The following is a 14,364-nucleotide window of genomic DNA, read 5'->3' as shown; positions in this document are numbered from 1 at the left end:
ATCACACAGACACACATCTGCTAATTAGTGCTAAATAACAAATACTAGATTTTCATTCACCTGAGCAGTTGCACACTGTTCATGCGGGAGCTGTACCGCACAGTCTGTCATGTTATTTGTCAGATGATTCAGTAAAAAATACTGCAAAAGGCACCAGCAGCTCAAAGTTTAGTCTCTAATTAGCAGGTAAATCTTTGCTCTGTATCAGAGGCCACACACCCAATATTTCTCTGAAAAATTAGTGATTTCACTTAAGTCACTGCACACCAGAACTGAAGACAAAGCTCAGTTTGAAGGCAGCAACTTGAAAATGAATCTTATGAAACAGTGATGAAAGCGTGTACCTTTCTTTCTTAGACGATGAGGAGGTTTCCTTAGTCATAGAGGCGGCCTGTCCTGAGGGTGAACATGCAGCAGATGTCAACCATGCTGCTGATGCTCCCGATGATGACACACTGAGTGTGGGCCCCGACATGCCTGATCTTCCCTTGGATGCTCCTCCTGACCCTGAGACTTTACCTGAAGCAGCCTCCGCACCCAAAGAGGTCCAACCCGCTGAGAAGCAGCAGGGTGAAGCGACGTCACAGGAGGAGCAAGGAAGTGTGGAAGAGGAGACCACGGTGAGAGAGGAACCCTTGACTCCTGAGCCTCAGGTGGAGCAGGCGGAGGGAGAATCTGCTGAGCAGCAGCAGGAGGGAGGAGAGGAGGGGGAGCAGGAGAAAGGAGAGGTGGAGCAGGGAGAGGAGACTGCAGCCCAAGCCGAGGAGGTTACAGCAGAAGGAAGAGAGGCTGTGGATGAAACACAGTCAGAGCCACACTCTGACTGTGCCATAGCAGAAATGACTCACGATGAGGCCACTGCTGTGGAGGCTCCCCCCGAGGAAAACACTGCGTCCCAGGAGGCTCCTGTAGGCCCAGCTGAAGGGGCCCCACAGGAGGTTGGAGAGGGAGGGGAAAGAAGCTGTGCCCCCTGCTCCTGCCAGTCTCTCTTGTCGAACTACAACTCCAATGCTCATTCACGCCGTAAAACCCGCCCCTGCTCCCTCCCGGTGTCAGAGCTGGAGACGGTGATTGCCTCGGCCTGTGGCGAGCCTGAGACGCCACGATCCCACTACATCCGGATTCACCACCTCCTTCACAGTCTTCCCTCGGCCCAGCACAGACCACCCAGCCAGGAGGAAGAGCAAAGTGGGGAAGGAGTGAATACAGACAGCACTCTGGAGACAAACACCACATCACCAACACATAAAACCTCCAAAGAGCAGGAGGGGCAGGAGGATGATGAAGAAGAGGATACATCACAGTCACCCTCTCAGGTAGGGGCAGTAATGGGCTGGTTAGAATAGACACTTGCTAACAAACAGAAGATGTTGTGGAGTCATTCTCACTATGTGGTGTATGCAATGGAGCTTCTTAAGCTGGAGTTCCCCCAAGAAGTGTTGGCAGTACACCTGTTTAGCATATATAGCATGTAAGCTAGCTTTTCTCGATCTTCTGTGCTCATACTGTCTCTTTGGTTTAGTTTTCGAGGTGTGTTAGCTATAAACCAAAATGATCCAAATTAAATTGTTCAAACTGAATTTGAATAGCGTGCTGTTTATGAGACAGGGAATTGCCCGGTAGCATTGAGATCAGCTGATGTGCTGGGATTGCTCACACAATGCATGAGCAGATTTATTTTAGAAAGCTGTGGCAGCATAAATCCTGTTCTCATTCTGCACTTTAACATACTGAAGGGCTAACCCACTCATTCACTCTGATTCACCTCTGCTGAATAGTAATAAAAGATCTGTGTCTTTAAACTCGTGCAGGTTCTGGGGTGTCCGGGCCCCTGCTGTCGGCGCTCGCTGCCCCGCAGCCTCTCCATTGAGCGCCTCTCTGAGCTGAATCAACTTCTGGAAGGTGAAGGATTTGGAGGAGGCAACACAGCAGTCAGGAGGATCTCTCCTTCCTGTCCAGAAAGCGAGGAGGGGGATTCCAGTAATGGAGGAGGAAGGAGGGCTGGCGGCAGCGCCCACAGAGCTCCAGGTGAAAGCGAGTGCGAGTTTTGTGACACCTCCTGCTACAGCACCTCGTGCTACAGCACCTCCTGTTACAGCACATCATGCTACAGCAACTCCGGCTATGAGGGGAGGGGGCGGTTTTGCAGCCACACCCGCCTATCTTCGGTGGAGAGTAACCGGCTCTCCAGCAGCACTGTGTTCTCCTCCCAAGAAGAGGAAGATGAGGAGAGCGCCTTTGAGTCAGTACCTGATGGCAATCACGGCCCTGACGGACAAGAGCAAGGCGGGGCAGAGAGGAGGACGGGCAGATGGAAGGAGACCAGGAGCAGAGAGCAGGGGGATCCAGCTGTGGCGGGGCCCAGTGATCAGAACAGCATCGGTGAGATTGTCTCAGAATAACTCTATCACCTCCAGCTTTCAAATTAGACTAGAACACTAGGCAATCAACACATTCAGCTTCGCAGGAAGTTACCTTACCTACCATATATAAAGTGAAGCTTTTCCCCCAATGCCTACTATGTTGGCCTCTTCTTATAGAGACAAATACGCTAGCTCATGCTTCTCTAAAGCTTTCTTTTCTCATTGTCTGGCATGAAGAGAACATTGACTTTCTTTTTTGTTGTTTGGCCATTTCTAGAATGAAATTGAACCCACAATGATTAATTTCCAAGACACTCAACTAGATGTTTTTTATGTTTCTTCTCCTTCTTTAGTCAGTACGATGACTTTTAGCTGTTCTAACACTGGTGTGTGGGTCCCTCCCATGGCTCCAAAAATGCTCTGACATATGGGGAAGTGGAAATCCAGGGGATGTCCTGTTGAGTGTGTGGAATGATGGAGAGAATCATTTGAGATCTGCGAGTGTTGAGATGGGTCTCTGTGGAGTGTGCTTGCTCAGGCTCGTGCGCAGAGGTTCAATCAGCTCAGCAGCTTAGGTTCAGCCGTGTCATGTTCATGAAGCATTGTTCTTCTGGGGGTCACAGCTGTCATTGGGGGGAGTTGTTTTCATGGAGGGGAGCCTCAGTGTTCAAGTGAAGCCCAAATGAATACATGTTCCTGTTCAATATTCGTTTTAGCCAATTTAATGTAACTTTTTATCTACCGGGTTTTCACAGAATGCACCTCTTTACCTTTTGGAGGATTCAGGTTCTGCTTGTTAATGGCCCTCACTTTACTTTCTCAGATGGAAGGAAAATTCTGAAGTGACAAATTATTTAAGTATAAGCTGTAAACGTATATATTTAAGTATAAACTGACTGACCTTGTTTGACTGTTTTTTACTATGTTGGTCATTTTTGTATATTTGTATTTTTTACATGATGTTGCCTATAGACAGTGAAAGCTGGATACACACACAGTTTTGCAGAACCCTGTAAGACTTCCTTCTACTAAAATGTAAAATGTTTTCAAACCCTCTGCAGAGTTTGATAGCTGTATAGTTTTCTTCTTTCTGCTTGTTACGATTATATTCTTGCACACAAAAATTGTTTTTTTCCCCCCATTTTGGATTTGAATGCTCTTGGCTTGAATCTGCTTTTATCACTTCTCTGATATTTAATTTGGTTGTGTGATTATGGGAAACCTTTAAGTGTGTTTGGGTTTTTAAGACTTGGAGCAGTAATTGGTTATTTATGCAATTTTCAGAGCTTGATGAAACCATGGGTTTCTCCATCCAGATCTGAATTTCTGTCAAGCGTGGGTGCTGTGTCGAGTTTGTGTGAGTGATCTACAAAAACATATATGGAAAGATTTTGTGTGTGGGTGTTCAGCCTCCGCTAGCATGATGGAAACTTAGCAGAAGACCAAATAAACAAGAAAGTGAATGAGTAGTGCTGTGACGAGAGTGGAGTTTCCTCGGTTGCCTCTATTAGAGTGACTGTAACTAGCTAATCATAAGGTTTGATCCCTAGCTCCTTCGGTCTGCATGCCAAGGTGTCGGGCAGCTTAGGATAGAGCATTCATTGGTATGAATGTGTGTGACTGGATGAATGAGGCATGTAGTATTTGTGATTTGAGTGCTTAAATTGAGCAGACAAGCAATATTTAAACATAAGTCCATTTGCCATTTATTCTTGGACCAAGTTGTTGGAGTTTGTGTTGGCCTTGTGGGTGTGTGTTGGACTGCTTACCTGTTATAACAGATGGTTTGTTACCCCGAACCATCTGGACAGTTGTCCTTGGTAACTCTTTGGAAAAGGACAGGCAGGTGAGTAAATGAACCATGTGTCATTCACAGGCTCTTACTTTCTATCACACTTTTAGAATAACCACATCCACAACAATCATGCCCCTGCGCGTCCACAGCAGCTATCTGTGGGTGAACTGTGGGGCTGTGTGGGCAAAGCAAACCCACAGGTATCCCGTTTTGGCCCCAATTGGAGGCAGTCCAGCTTCAGACACCACGTGGACCCCTTGTGGGCTAGCCCATGCGGCTCCCACAGCAGTTTTACCCTTTTGGATTCCTGCGAGGGAATCCTCTGTGGTTTAGCCCATGCAGGGCCAATGCTAGTTTTACCTGCAAGGTCCCCATCATGGATTGTTGGGTCATTGAACCATAGGACCATATAAAAGATTCAAGTCGACACTGTAGTATCCCCTGGTAGTTTGTGATGCCATGTTATTGTAAGGCCATGTTGATATTTTGAAACTGGATGTGATGGAGAGGAACACTGCAAGCCTATACAGGGGTTAAAATGGAATTTGGCAGGTGGAGGAACACTAATATCCAGTGTAGCAGTACAGAATGGGGGAAAAACAACAACTTTGAAATAGGACATAAAATCTGCATTGTAAGCTCCAGCAGATTTATTTTCCTTACATATGAGGATAAGCTGAACTGTGCTGCTGCTGCTCTTAGGTTTACTGGTTGGTCAGGGACCAAGCAGTAAAGCATAAAGGACACAGGTGTTTTAATTCAAAACGGGGTTTTATTGACCCAAAAATATGAAAATATATTTAACAAAGCCAAAACTTAAAGAGGCAGACCAATAAAAGAGGTCAACTCAATAGACTAAACTCAAGATAATAATTAACAAAACCCTCAAACAAACATAAGATAAACTGACCTCCTGAAATGACACACGGGGGAACTTAAATACTGGTTTAGCTAAACCAAATGACACACACGGGGGAAAACAAAATGGCTGCCATATAACCAACTAATACAAAACAATTAAACAAACATGAAACACCCCCCAGGCAATGAAGCATGTGGTTCTGTCCAATTAGGCTGTCAGTGGTATTTCAGCTCTCCCAGCCCTTTGCCACACCTTTTGCCAGACAGAAGGAGAAGCCAAACCCCAGGTAACTCAAAGAAAGATGTATTAATATAACATAAAACAGAACTTTGACCTTGCAAGGTTAATATGTGTGCACGCCATATAAACATTGGAAGGTGTGATGGAAAAATAAATACATTTAATAAAGAAACAATATTGAACACAGGGCTCGCAAAATCGCTAGCCCGACGTCCCGGGGCTAGCGATTTTTCCAGTCGGGCTACCAAAATCCATTTCAGCCCTGCCCGTCGGGCTAATTTAGGAAGGAAAGATATGTCAATGCTTTTGCATTCTTTCGCAAATGTAGCTGAGTAATTATGTCATCGGCATCGATGAGCCACTGTCAATATGTGACACATTGAAATCGCGTTTGAACTTGCGCTTGTTTTTTGCTTTCACTTTCACTTTGCGATCGCGCGAACTGTGTATAGAGAGCAGCAGCACTGATTGGTAAGTCACAGATTAATTGCGCACCAATTCCTCTGGCATCGTCTTATCAATCGTTAGCTTACTATCAAACATGACAAGTGAAATCTCCTGCAGCAAGCTTAAACATGTCATAGAGGTTGATTGCGCAGAGAATTGCTGATCGTTATGTAAGTACGTGTGTAAAAGCAGATGGATTTACGCAGGTATTTTAGTTCTGCAGAGCCAAACAAGAGAGGTCAGGGTGAAGAAGGGGCAGCCAAAGAAAAGCCTACCACAAAACGGAAAAGTTATGACAAATCAGACTATGAGGCAAAAGGAAAGCGCAGCTTTTTTGGTTTCATGGACAAAAGAATTTATGTGGCTGGAATATGACGAGCTAAATAACATGATGTTCTGCCGGGTGTGTTGTGAGTTTCCCTCGATTTCTGAGTCGACAAGCGCCTTTGTTACTGGGACCAGTCATTTTAAGAAAGACCCCATCAGAACCCATGAGAAATGCAAGAAATGCATTATTGCTCAGACTGCAGTATCTTTCCCAGAACAAACACCAATTGCAAAAAACATACTAAAAATAAACCAAGCATAACAAGAAGTCCTGAAAAAGCTGTTTAGAACAGCGTGCTATGTTGCAAAGAGTGAACTACCATTGGCAAAATTTAGCAGTCTTTGCAAACTTCAAAAAGCAAATGTCCTAGATCTTGGTTCCACTTGCCTCTTACCCGTGATTTCAGTGGAAATTTCAAATTCAGGATCTGACACAGACTGATTCATGTTCTACACAGTTCTTGCAAGTTCATAGAAATTTCTGTTCAATTAGAACCAAATATTTGAGTTGATGATTGTAATTTGTTGTTGTAATTTGTGTTTTAAATATTTTTAGACTGATGTTTTGTTTCCTTTACAATATTATACATTAAAGTATAATATTGTAAAGGAAACAAAACATCAATCAAAAAATTGTCCTCTTTTTTTTTTTTATTCGGGCTACTTAAATTTATTTTGGGCTACCAAAAACTGACGAGTGCCTGCCCGAAGGGCTACCAGGGATTTTGAAATTTTGCGAGCCCTGGAACAATAAGTAGGATATTTTAAAGTAGTGACTGTAAATTAAACTAAAGTGAATCAACTGGTGGTGAGGTGTAGAGCTTACCATGTGTGGCATGCCATCACACTGGTCTTTGTGGATTTAACTGAATTCTATAACATTTAAGCAGACAGATCAGCTTGAATTCAACTTTATGTCTGCTACCCTTGATTTAACATTGACCATGAACACCACAGCCTGCTTTGACAAGTCCATTGTACTACATTACTATTAACTTTATTACCACACTTCAAACTAATACTTTTAACTGGCAATAAACTACATTAAACTGTCATGTATTCTCATTTAACCTTTCAATAACACAAAATTATATTACTTAATTTTTTTTTCATATTTTTAAAGATTTGAAAAACAATTTTAGCTATGCCAGTCCTTAACTTTGAAAATTTCTAATCTTTCTCCTCGTTCTCTCTCTCTTACATCTGATCACTGATTACTGTCCTTGGCACACTTTAACTTCTGGGAAATACAGCCTCTGTACCTTTAACTACCAAGCATATTGTGTTCCAAACTGCACAAAAAGTTTGTGTTTTGTGGTATTTGTTGAGATTTTTGAAGCAATTATAAACATTACTTCATATGTGCTCACTCACTTCTGTAATGCTAGTCACCTCTGTGGTGAATTTCCATGATTAAAACTTTACTGCCATCTACCAGCATGAACATCAGCAGGAAGAAATGCCAGACCTCTGTCTTTATTGAACTGCTCGGTTTGATTACTCATTAATTGAAGGTGCCAGAATGTTGTTTCGGATTGTCCTGGTTTACTTTAACTTGTGTGCTTTTGGAACTTTAGACTAGCTTCGCTATTAAAATCTGCTTTTCCACTATAGAAACCTTATAGCCTGTAACTGGAGCTTTCTATAATCTCAGCCTATGAGAACCTTTATGGCAAAGGTGATCGGTCCAGCTTTGCCTTCCAACTATATTTTACAAGAGGTAATGATAGACATTGGCCATCTCCACCCTAAAGCCCAAGCACTGAAACCTTAAATCATCTCACCTCTCTTTTTTAATGTATATATATTAGTGCTGTCAGCGTTAATCTCGTTTTAGTGACGTTAACGCCATAACTGCATTAACGCGGCAAATCTCAGTTAACGAGTTGCACACACAGTGATGCAGTTCTACATATTATGGCCTTCCGTCACAGTCCTACCACAACAGTGATGTTTCTGTCTTTTGCAATGTATGTACAGCCAGTGTGTACTCATGTTAAAGACATTTGATGCCTGCTGCATCAGTGCTTCTGCCTAGGTGATAAATGTTTCTTTTTTAGTGGAAGGAAAGCTTCCTCATTAATGTGATAGCATTTTATGGATTACATTTCACTCAGGCTGACTCCAGCTAATCCTATCACAATCCCATCTCAAAGCATGCTATGTCTGTTTGCACTTTGCATTAACACACATTTTCCTTCATCCGGACCACATACTCAGTCACCATTTTACCATTTTACTAGCTGATGGAAAAGCTGTTAGAGACTATTTCAAAACAGTCTGCAAGTAACAGTAACTATATATATATGTAAACGGAGACAGCGTTTATTGTTGGTGGGGCAATTAGCAGAAAGACTAACTTCTAGCTCTTGTTATTGGTGCTGGTGGTAGAGTAGTTCAAAAAGAGATTAAAGGAATGTGGTTGGCAGATGGGCATGATTTGTTTATGTGTCTGCAGGGCATGAAAAATGTTCCAAGAAATATTTTCATTTTTTAGATACTCTTGTCTACCAATTTCATTATAAATAAAAATTATTTAGATTATAATCTCAGAAGTTGACATAAACGCAACATGAATGTGATGGTAATTTGGGACACTGATGTCTTGGAACTTTTTCTAGGGTGTAATGACTGTACAGCATACACCTTTAATCACTTTAAAAAAGAAAAATTGGGTATAAAAGTTTACATTTATTTAGGATTTTCTTCAGTCCACACAAGGCCAATGGTTAACACAAAGGCTCAAATATGTAGATACACTCAAATCCTTTAATAAGTGTGGCTGAAGGTTCTAAAATGTCTTTTAACTAGACCTCCTAGATCTCCTAGATCTCCTTAGTGACAGACTACAGTTGGTAGTTTCTCTTTGCCAGCAAAAGGATTTATTTGACAGCATTTACTGACCAATACTCATAACATTTGAAAATTTGTGCTCAGTTCATGCCAGGCAAGAAACCAATTTAGATAAACAGTAGCAATTCTGCCAAGACGAATGGTCAAATATCCAATGAGAATTATCCCAGGAGCTTGTTTTGAGATGCAACTTGTACAGATTTATTTACACCCAATTCTTGAGTTGCTAAAGACCTATGCTGTACAGTCATTTCACCTTCCTATTATTAAAACCCAAAATTAGCATGACATTCATGCTCATCAGTATAAGCACCTTTATGACCCCAACTGTATATTAAGCTAATGTAAAACTAGCAAGATAAAGACAAGTATCAGGTTCTCAAATTTAACAACAGGAAATGTTCTGATTCGAAAACAAAATGAATTTGTTATTAAAATTGTTGAGAATAAATATTCTTTTTTTAACCTTTCATTGGTAAACTGACACATTGGTATTTCAGCTCTCACTGATTTTTCTTTAACCTTATTGATTTGATAAACAGTTACAGTAGCATTAGCCAAATATATGCTAACATTACATGTCATTAACTCTATGACCTCTACTATATGAAACATTGGGCATGTCTGTCTACAGCCTCAGTGTTCACATATCTAACTAACAACACATGGGGATTACACATCTATGTGGGCAAAGTCCAGTTTATTCCTAGTCGTATAGTTGGTACAGAATATCCTTGGCCCTATGGTAATTCACCCCGTGCTGTTTCTCTAATGTCCTGTAGGCTCAGGCTTCTCCCCTCCTGTTGGCCATCTTCCAGTCCTGCGACCCAGCCATGACCTAAACCATTTTCCTGCTGCCACTGACCAAGCCTTACCTCCAAGTAAGAACCAACAGCTCCCAGTCTTACTCTGGAGTCTCATGCTAACACTCTGAGTGTTTGTGCTGTGTGTGCATGCCGCCACATTTGTTTGCTTTCCAAATACATTCCCTCTCCTCTGTGTTTCTTATCATTGTCTCGTCTCGCCTTACGTACTCATCGAGCTTTGAACGTACAGCTTCATACTGCTCTCTGCTTCATGGTACATGGTTGGAGATTTACTCTGAGTAGAATTGTTGGATGGCTCGCTGGCCTATACTGATAGGCTGTCAGAAAGCCTAAACTCAACTGAGCCGTTACATCATCACTGAGAGTCCCCAATCACTGTTTTCCCTGCATGCACCATTTTTCTCACACAGTACTGTAAAAGTACTGTATTTGTAAAAGAGAAACTGCTGCTGAGTTTTTTCCAATTGTAATGTTTTTGTGCTTACAGCATCACAAAACTTTTTTGTTTCATTCATCCATCCATTCTGCTTGGTCTGATAAATATCCCTACAAACCAGAAAAAAGCAGTATGTAAATATGGAGTGAACTGAAAGCCAGCATAAAAATGTGAGGAGTAATTAGTAATAAGGATTGTTTGGGAATGTTTTCCTGAGGACTATAATAATGTCAAATTTGCAATTTACACCACTGGTTTTTCCAGTGCTGTAGACTCTTTTCCTTCCATATGTCGGTTTTGGACCACAGTTGACTTCCAATCAGTTGTCATGAAGTCCTGCTCATCTGTGCACTGCTCACAGAGCTCACAGAATCTTTTATCTTTGAAAATCAGACATGACCATGAGTTAAAAGTATTTTATTTTGTAATTCATAAAAGCCACACTCTAGTTTCAATAGTAATTCCTTCTTGATGTTTAGTATGTGGAGTCAAGAAGCTTTCTGCAGACAGGCTGGATGTAGTGGTCTTACAACACATACAGTCAAGTACTATGTTTATAATATATCTTTTCTTTTGAAGAGAAGAGGTGAGTGACATTATTAGATCACTAAAATCTGATCCAGACCACCTAGAGCCCAGAATAGAACGAGACTGTTAAACTAGATTCGAGATACTAATTCCCTAAACACAGTCAGGACAGCTAATAAAGGCTGCTCAAGAGTGTTTGTGCGCGTGGGCAGGCAGAGCAGTCATGAAAAACAACACAGGGGGTTTTTGTCCTTTGGGAGCATTCTTCATCTTCCTCCTACTCCCAAAGCAGTTAGACAGAGCTGAGGAAAGCTGCAGTGGTACTAGTCCGACACGTTCACATTATCGCTATTAAAGGGCTAAACGAATCCCGGATGTGGCACTACAAGACTCTGATACTGCTGTCTATAGCTACATTTAACAACAAGCAGCAACCTCCAGGGCAAAAAAAAATGAAGCAAACCTAGAACTGCCCAAAGATGCAGTTTCTGTAATTGCCACTTAAGGTTGGCTTCAAAGGCAAGTGAGTCCACATAAACCTCTGTGTTAAAATGCCCATTTTTAAAGCAAAAATAAACATGGTTCTTACAAAATACCAAAATCTATATTTCGAGTGTTCCTCTTCCTAAAAGCTGTGGTTTTTTTTAACTCATTCATTTGAATGTTGTTAAGACTTTGAGGTATGACAGCTTTGATTGACAGGTTGATTCTAATAGCTGGTGTTTACTCCAAAGCCTCACTCAAATCTGAACCTCTTCTCTACATGTGTTTGGTTTATTGGAATCATCTTTCAGGTAATATGGACTAGAAGTTGGGTAGTCCTAGTAGTAGTTTCTTGTAGTCCTGAAAGTACTACTGAGTGCTTAATAAAGTTTGCTTTCGATATAGTTAGAACTATGGGGAAATAACTGAAGATATTCGCCATCTCATCATGTGTCATTTGTCATGTCAGAAAGGACCTCACACCATTACACCTTACTCATCTTGGGCATGACTGTCAAAGGTTTGGCTTATTTCTTTGAATGGTTCTTTTGTTTGATTCATTTTATATTTATTGCACCAGCTGGCAGTTTTCTTAGGATTGAAAGCCTTACCTTTACCCCTCCAAACAAACCTCTGGCAACTATGGATGAACCACTCAACATTTGTCTCATCCATCCATCCATCCATCCATTCATCCATCCATCCATCCATCCATCCATCCATCCATCCATCCATCTTCTTCCGCTTATCTGGGCCGGGTTGCGGGGGCAGCAGACTAAGCAGAGAAACCCAGACCTCCCTCTCCTCAGCCACCTCCTCCAGCTTGTCGGGGGAACACCAAGGCGTTCCCAGGCCAGCCGAGAGATATAATCTGTCCAGTGTGTCCTGGGTCTGCCCCGGGGCCTCCTCCCGGTGGGACATGCCCGGAACACTCACCCAGGAGGCGCCCAGGAGGCATCCTTGTCAGATGCCCGCACCAGCTCAACTGGCTCCATTCGATGTGGAGGAGCAGCGGCTCTACTCTGAGCCCCTCCCGGATGGCTGAACTTCTCACCCTATCTCTAAGGGAGAGGCCAGCCACCCTTCGGAGGAAGCTCATTTCTGCCAATTGTATCCGCGATCTCGTTCTTTCACTCACTACCCACAGCTCGTGACCATAGGTGAGGGTAGGGACGTAGATCGACCAGTAAATTGAGAGCTTCGCTTTTACACTCAGCTCTCTCTTCACCACAACAGACCGGTGCAGCGTCTGCATCACTGCAGCCCCAGCACCATTCCGTCTGTTGATCTCCCGCTCCCTTCTCCAGTCACTCGTGAACAAGACCCCGAAATACTTTTAATCTCATCATAGATTAAAAATTTCTTCCAGAAGGATTTTCCTTTGTCTATGTGGTCAGCTGGAGGTTTTATTCAAATTGTCAGTGTGCTCTATTTGGATGTAAGGTTTCTTACCGGAACCATCTCCATCAGTAATGATAATAATATCTTTGTTTACATGACACTGGTTGTTCAGGCAGTTTAAATCTCCAGCACTCAATCTCAGAACTGCACAGAGTTTCTGCTATGTTTTACTTTACTGTGTGCTTGTCAGTCCTACAAGTGCCCTCAAACACACCTTTTAGCTGTTGTAGAGTAGAAGGTACCAGCTGTTGTCAATTATGGTCACAAGCATGGTAATTGTTGCTAACTAATGATTACATTTTATGACCTTGGCTTTGATAACGCCATTCTGGAACCTTCATTTTGACCAAGTGTTTATCTCAAAATATCGAAAATAAATTTGAATTTGTGTAACAAATTCTTAAGAATGTGCTTGGTACAATTATTGAGCTTTGAAAAGAGAGCAGGTCACACTAATTATTAAAATTAGTGTGCCCTAAAATTAGCAGCCAAAGTTTGGCATCCATGATTGCATGTACATTTTAAACTGTAGCTGTAGTTTATTAAATTAAACCTGCAAAAATAAGTAAACATGGCAGCTGGATTTCTGTTACTTCTTTGTTTTTTTTGTCTCTAGAAGACATTTCCAGTCTGGTTGCCTAGGTAACACTCTGACATATTTATCACCATATCATATGTCAATCAACAGTATCCTTTGCTCTCTCTGGCAGTCACTTCAATCGCTTGTGTTGAAATTCAGCTCAAGATCTGCCCTTTTTGCTTTGCCAGCAGTTATTTTGCCTGCTGTTGCTTGAAGTCGCAGAATGTCATTGGCTTTCTATGGTGCCTGGTCGCCCTGTCACTGTGAATTGCTTCATGTGTGGACACTCCGTTAGAGCTGTGCTGCCGCCAATAACTTTATGTAATAATCTGCCCTCTGTCACCACAGACTGGGAAGCTCGGATTGACAGCCATGGCAGAGTTTTCTACGTGGACCATGTCAACCGGACCACAACCTGGCAGAGGCCGAGCCATGCTACCAAATGTAACCATGGCATACCTCGCTCAGGGTCCACACATCAGATGGAGCAGCTCAACAGAAGGTCAGAATAGGAACATGCAGAGAAAACTCCAAGTGTAAGACTGCAGCAGTTCTGTCTAGACCAGTCAAAATAAGAGAAATTTCTTAACTGCAGTGATTTATATTCGGTGTTATTGCTCTGGTACCTCCGCCTGCTATGCAGTAAGCAGTAAGAATGCCTCATTATTAAGTTAGCATGGATGGAGGATCTGGAGTCCAGACGGGTTGCAAAGAGGCTTGCAGATGCACAGTTAGTGTATGAAGAGAAAAGGGAGGGAAGTGGATCAGTTGAGTGATCAGCTGGTGTGGGCTAGCATAGAGATCAGTGAATCTGGGTCGCAGGTTATAATGGACCTTCGTTCTGCCAGTAACTATGTTTGCTTTACTTCCATAAAACATGGAAGGATTATGAATGAAGTGTGGAAGAGAAGAGAGACTTGGTATCTTCTGAATGAAATGTACTTTATAGTATAGTAATTAGATTAAAATGACCAGAATACATACATTTCTTAATCAATTGGATTTTTAGTCTTTATCCATGTCATAATTTATAAACATAGTTTATAAATTTTCTGACAGAAGTAAATGTGTTTTCCTGTGTCAGATCTGTATTTTGTAAGTACATTAGTCAGATATATCTAAAATATGTGTAATAAAAATATAATAATGTACAAATTTGAAGTGGAAATATAGTGTAGCTGAAACTATCTATGTAAAGTACAAATTGCAGCCAAACCACCAG

The 14,364-nt window shown here is 42.0% G+C and overlaps 1 protein-coding gene across 4 annotated transcripts in view; it reads left to right on the top strand.

Annotated features, from left to right (window-relative positions):
* LOC134634870 (E3 ubiquitin-protein ligase HECW1) overlaps positions 1-14,364 on the top strand; it is a 93,753-nt gene that overhangs the window by 55,840 nt on the left and 23,549 nt on the right. For 2 of the 4 annotated variants that reach the window (XM_063484293.1, XM_063484294.1), the window contains 4 exons: positions 358-1,316; positions 1,812-2,382; positions 9,670-9,768; positions 13,491-13,644. In XM_063484293.1, the coding sequence (XP_063340363.1) occupies positions 358-1,316; positions 1,812-2,382; positions 9,670-9,768; positions 13,491-13,644 (1,783 nt within the window). The remainder of the gene's footprint in view (positions 1-357; positions 1,317-1,811; positions 2,383-9,669; positions 9,769-13,490; positions 13,645-14,364) is intronic. The other 2 variants (XM_063484295.1, XM_063484296.1) reach the window with 1 other exon arrangement.

Source organism: Pelmatolapia mariae, linkage group LG9 (genome assembly GCF_036321145.2).
Source record: "Pelmatolapia mariae isolate MD_Pm_ZW linkage group LG9, Pm_UMD_F_2, whole genome shotgun sequence".
In the NCBI taxonomy this organism is placed as follows: Eukaryota; Metazoa; Chordata; class Actinopteri; order Cichliformes; family Cichlidae; genus Pelmatolapia; species Pelmatolapia mariae.
Note: the sequence above shows the minus strand (reverse complement) of the source record. Positions and strands in the feature narration are given on the sequence as shown.